Genomic DNA, 5,687 nt, shown 5'->3' with positions numbered 1-5,687 from the left:
GAATGTCCTTTATCAGAATGTCCTTTATCAGAATGTCCTTTATCAGAATGTCCGTTATTAGAATGTCCTTTATTAGAATGTCCTTTATCAGAATGTCCGTTATTAGAATGTCATTTATCAGAATGTCCTTTATTAGAATGTCCTTTATCAGAATGTCCTTTATCAGAATGTCCCCTGTGACAGAAGTTACTGTATCAACACACAAACACACAACTCACCCTCTAGTTGAAGCCTTATGACCACTTCCTGTCTCCCTGCTCGGTTCTGAGCGACGCACCTCAGCTCCGCGTTCACATCTTCGTCCGTCATCGTTACGACGACGAGCCTCAACTCAATGCGACAGCTTTCAGACACGCCGGTTACCCTGGAAACACCGAGACAAACACCAACACTTTATTTACATGACACGACTGAAAGGCCTGGACCTGATGGCTGAACACTAGACGTGATGTTTGTGGAGTCATACTTCTCTACGAGCAGCTTTAAAGGGGCGATCACAGTTCGGGCTGCTGGATATATCGTGCAATCAAGTAAGGTAAAGATATAGTCAAACACGTCACGCTAACTCTTTCTCCTGCTTGATACAAAAGGAAATAAGTGAAGAAAAACACGGAAAATAAAGATTTGGTTCCAAATAAATATATAAACGCATTGTCACTTCTATGGAAGTGACAATGATGTTATATCCTGTCGTATATCCTGTTGATATACGACAGGATGATGTCGACCAAACATATGGACTTTGGGGAAAATTCCTGCATTATTTCATGTCACAATTTAAAAAATAGTAATAATAATATCGCTGTTTCAGTTTTTCCAAAATTGTGCTGCTCTAAGCAAAGTGAAGAAGGTGCAATACTAAGTGGCAGCAAGTGAACAGGTAGTAGTACGTCTTATAGTGTGGTGAGTATTTGTGTGTTTACACTGAACAAAAGAAGCCGACTTCAACATGTTCAGTCTGCCTTTTAGATTGCAACCTGTTCAAAGTAGATTGTAGTTTTCAAACTAATGTAAAGTCATCTTTAGTGTCTCTAACGGTCATCGTTTCCTGTGTGAAGTGTAGTTTGTTGTGTTGTTTGGTGGCGACATCATGAGTCACACCTGTTAAGTTCCCATTGACTTTCTCTTTATTCCTGTTCACACCTGTTTTAACTTCAGGTTTCAGTGTTAGAAACATCTCAGATCAGCTGTTACCTCCTCCCCCCTTGCAGAGCCCGCCCATCGAGGTACGATGACTCCACCGATTGGTTGTTGACGAGCCATGTGACCACAGTGTAATCCGCCGTTTGACATTCAGTGAGCACCGTACAAGACAGCTCCAGTCCTGACCCTAAATGAGGTCAGAGGTGAATCATCATCATCTGTTCATTAAGGGATTATGAATATACGCATCAGATTTCATATGTTGGTAATGATCATTTCTTATCACTCACCATGCAGACTTTCAAAGATGGTTCCGTTGCGTGGCGAGAGAATCACAGGTGGTTGAATACCTGGAGCTAGAAGGACATAAATAAGAATAAATCAATCAGTAGCACCACATCTATTGTGCCCACAGGGTTATTTTTATTCTATAGAGTGAAATATTAACTCACTGTGAACCGGGATGAAGCTGCTGCTGGTCAGCCCAGGCTCAGAGTTCCCGGAGAGGTCAGGCTCGGTGGTGGTGGTGACGGTGACGGGGTCTATGGTGGTGGTGACGGGGTCTATGGTGGTGGTGACGGGGTCTATGGTGGTGGTGGTGGTGGTGACGGGGTCGACTCCTTAACACATCCAGACAAACAACTCTCAGAATGATCATGACTTATTCCACTCAACAACATTAATAATAATATTGATCATAATAATAATAATTATTATTATTATATTAGAAATTATTAAACAATGACACAGGTAATAATTAATATTATTATTATTATTATATTAAGTTAACAACACTAATAATAACGATGCTAATAGTACCTCAGTGTTGTTGTGGTGTTTAGGTTTTCTACATCTTGTGAGATTGAGTCCGGCTGTCTGAACTAACTCGGTGTGTTACACTTACCAGTCCAGCAGAGGGCAGCACACGCTAATGGTTTATTGTGTTATTGTGAGGAAGTAAAAACTAATAGATGTGATTATTATTACTCATGACCCTATAATTGCAGTAACTTATGTTATATAGATTTTAAAACATTCGTAGTTGTACTGACGCAATTTGTGGATTTTTAAAAAATCATTATATAGCAGAGTATTCTTAATTAGGTTTTAAAATAAAACAGATAATAGAAATACATCAAAGAAATGATGCGTGTCGTCACTCACCTTCCACGTTCAGCACCACGGTCCTGCTGACGTTGTACTGCTGGTCATCGATGAGCGCTCGGAGCCGACAGGTGTACACACCTGCGTGTGACCGCCTCACTGCAGGAATGAGGAGTCTACCTCGGTCCTGCTGGAAGGAGCCCTGAACTCGGCCTGACCGGCGGGGGGTGAGGCCGGAGTCCTGTCAGGAAGCAACACACTGCGTCACTCACAGGGAAGGAGCAAGGCACTAACACCGGGAGGGTTGAGGGTTCAGGTTGAGCCGAGGTCTTTAGTGTATTATGAGGTTAGACCTCCAGCAGCTGCTAAAATAACCTTAGTGTCTCTGGAGCTCCTCTCCCTTTAAGCCGACGGACGTCACAATATCTCACCTATCTGAAACAGCTATAAGTATTGTTTGTATATTATTAATTCATGATTGTATGTATTCTACAAATTATTATTTATAAAACTCAAATTTTCTTAAAACAAGTAAGAAAACTTTGTAAATGTCAATATCTGAAAAAAAGAAAGGAAAACATTGTTTTACTTAATTTAATAGAATGACTGAATTTGATTTTAGAAAATCCGTGAAACAAGTTGAATTAGAAAAACAGTAAAAGAGAAAAAAGATTTTTCTGGTTCTGGTTGAAGAGAAAATCACAAAGTTTGAATTGTGTAACGGGTCAAAGAGCAGAAAACGAGTTTTAAAAGCTGTACGTCTCATAAGTGACCATTGAAGCAGCATTCAAGGTGTTTCTGTCTCACCTTGTGCCACTCGATCAGTCTGTCCGTGCTGTTGAAGTCACTGAGAGACGGACACGACAGCCTCAGGTATTCTCCCACTGAGACCGGGATCGGGTAGGACAGTTTCTCCACGTCAGCAGAACCGGACTCGTACACGTGTAGCCCGATGCTCCCGGTTACACAGTAGGTCTCGTTTCTGGGGAGAGAAAGTGAGGACACGCACTTTACAGAAGCTGAAGCTTGTTCTTCAAGGACAAACACTAACTGTGCATTCAAGTACTCATACTACCACACAAGTATGCCAGAAAAAGACTTAGTATGTCCCAATACATAGTATATCAAATGCAGTATGCACAAAGTACCACGACGTCCTGCTGCATCCGGTTACATTTTGCAGTTTGCTTTTCTGACCCAGAAGTAAAAGTATGTGATTTAGATTTAGAATGCAGCTGAAATCTCTGCTGAGATTATAATCTCTCTCAGAGATTATAACCTCTACAGAGGAGGAAAGATGAACTCCTGAAGAGAGAGGGTCACAAAAGAGATGTCTGTGTGTTTTCATAATCATTGTCTCAGGTCTAGTGTTACCTCGAGACCTCTAGTCATTTGCAGTCTAATCTTAATCTCATGCAAATCTTCCATCTCCGTTATTTGTTGTATTTCTGTAAACATGTCATAATATTAATCTCATGAGAATCACAGTTTTGTTTCCCAGTCGAGAATCATGGAGGCTTTATATTGGCAATATAAAAATACAAAAGTAAAGTTTTGACAGCATTTAGGGTGCAAAGGCATAGAGACCCGTTCACACCGGAGCAACATTTATTATAATATATACGGTAATCTCTGTCAATATGACATAAATAGGCCGATGTGACAGAAGATAAAATCTGATTTTCTTAAGAAATTCTTGTGCCAGAGATTTATCAACAATTACAACAGAATAAGAACAAGAATAAGAAAAAAACAAGTGAAAATATAAACATATTTGAACAATAGAGTAATACATATTACGTGTATAAGAAGTAATACTGACACCAGAGCCTGACATACTAAAATACTAGTAATACTGTGAATACTGTGCATGAGACTGAGGGAATATTGGCAATGGTAGTGAAGAATAAGAGAACGTTATATTGCACACAATGTATTGAAAGTAATATTGTTAAATGTTTAATATTATAATATTAAATACATATTATAATATTTGTAATATAAGCAGATGTTACGTAGAGCCTTGATATCGTATCCGAAGGGTTAATGTTAGTCAATTAAAATAAAATACTTATCTCTTGAGAATGTGACGCACAAAACACGTTTTATCTTCAGCGTAACAACAAGCAGGTATTAAAACACAAAGATGTGAAATACTATACAAAGTACAACAAGCTTTTTTATGTAGTTTATCAGATAAGGTTCAGCAGAACATGGAGGAAAGGACCGCTTCTAACCTGTAAGTGCAGATATATTCCCCTGAGTCAGCAGCCTGAGCGGGGAGGAGCCACAGCTGGTTGTCCCGCTGCTGGACACGCCCCTCGCCGTGATAAGCCCCGCCCTGCGTCCCGTTGCCCTTGGTGATGAGGTACTTTGCGGTCGGGGGGGCGATGTTGTGTACTTCAAGGACCCTCTCGAACATCGGGAAGGAGAGGATTATGGCCTCGCCCTCCACTCTTAAAACGTTGACCTCTGGAGACACCAGGGAGCAGCCGTCTGCAGAGGAAACGCTTTATTATCAGCTACATGTAACACCTTTAGTTCTTTAAATACCGGATATGGTCTGAAGAAAACAAGAACAGCCCGGTGAGGTTCTTCACCTGCACCTCATCCACTGTTTCCTTTCACTCTGCAGATGTATAGTCGTGTATAATAAGCAGCACGCTCACCTTCCACAGGCAGAGGAGAGAGAGGAGCTCTTCCACAAACAGACGGTATGATGAGCACAGCCAACATCAGCACCAAGCGGACCATGATGGCAGTCTGCAGGGACACACGTCTCAATGCTCAGTGATGTCTGATAACAGAGAGACTAATAATTCATAATTAAGACGACTGGAGGTAAACTACAGTATGATATATAACTTAGAGTCAAGAAGTTGTTTCCTCTCAAGCAGCTTGAAGTCTCAATGACGTCCCGCCTTTCATTTAAACTCTTCTCTTTAGATCGTAAAAACTTGTGACATCACAAGAGTCGTCATCATCCCCCACACACACACACACACACACACACACACTCAGCAGCCACTTCTAACCTCATGAGATGAGTCACCTTAATGGTTTAAAGGCCACTGATGTCAGAGGTCAGAAGGATTAATAACTAACAATAATAATTATGTAAAAATACATATTTACAACTCAAAACATAAGGTTGATTTTCCTGCTGTTTAAAGTATTAATAAAACATGAATTATAGATTAGAGTTGTCTGGTTTTAGAAGTTACAGCAATCTGCTAGATATGTTGTAATAATAGATAATAACAATTGTTATTTACTATATTCTACTGATGTATTCTGTTTAAATACACATCAATATATCTATTATTCATAACATATTACGTATAATATCATATCTTAGTTTAATATATTCTATCCTCTGCTCCACATTATTCAGTTTTATTCTGTTATTTCTGAGTTTTGTCAGACAGGAATTATTGAGC

At 39.9% G+C, this 5,687-nt stretch overlaps 1 protein-coding gene across 1 annotated transcript in view; it reads right to left on the bottom strand.

The window, feature by feature from the left end:
* The window catches only part of LOC116398022 (interleukin-1 receptor type 2-like), a 5,628-nt gene extending 612 nt beyond the window's left edge, over window positions 1–5,016 (bottom strand). The window contains exons 1-8 of the mRNA XM_031873999.1: window positions 4,917–5,016; window positions 4,485–4,743; window positions 3,055–3,229; window positions 2,308–2,488; window positions 1,596–1,685; window positions 1,434–1,499; window positions 1,195–1,330; window positions 219–364 (exon numbers count right to left, since the gene is read on the bottom strand). Coding sequence (XP_031729859.1) covers window positions 219–364; window positions 1,195–1,330; window positions 1,434–1,499; window positions 1,596–1,685; window positions 2,308–2,488; window positions 3,055–3,229; window positions 4,485–4,743; window positions 4,917–5,001 — 1,138 coding nt within the window. The 5' untranslated portion in view covers window positions 5,002–5,016. The remainder of the gene's footprint in view (window positions 1–218; window positions 365–1,194; window positions 1,331–1,433; window positions 1,500–1,595; window positions 1,686–2,307; window positions 2,489–3,054; window positions 3,230–4,484; window positions 4,744–4,916) is intronic.
* Window positions 5,017–5,687: the final 671 nt, after the last annotated feature.

Source organism: Anarrhichthys ocellatus, unplaced genomic scaffold, assembly GCF_004355925.1.
Source record: "Anarrhichthys ocellatus isolate YVR2014 unplaced genomic scaffold, GSC_Weel_1.0 scaffold77, whole genome shotgun sequence".
NCBI lineage: Eukaryota > Metazoa > Chordata > Actinopteri > Perciformes > Anarhichadidae > Anarrhichthys > Anarrhichthys ocellatus.
Note: the sequence above shows the minus strand (reverse complement) of the source record. Positions and strands in the feature narration are given on the sequence as shown.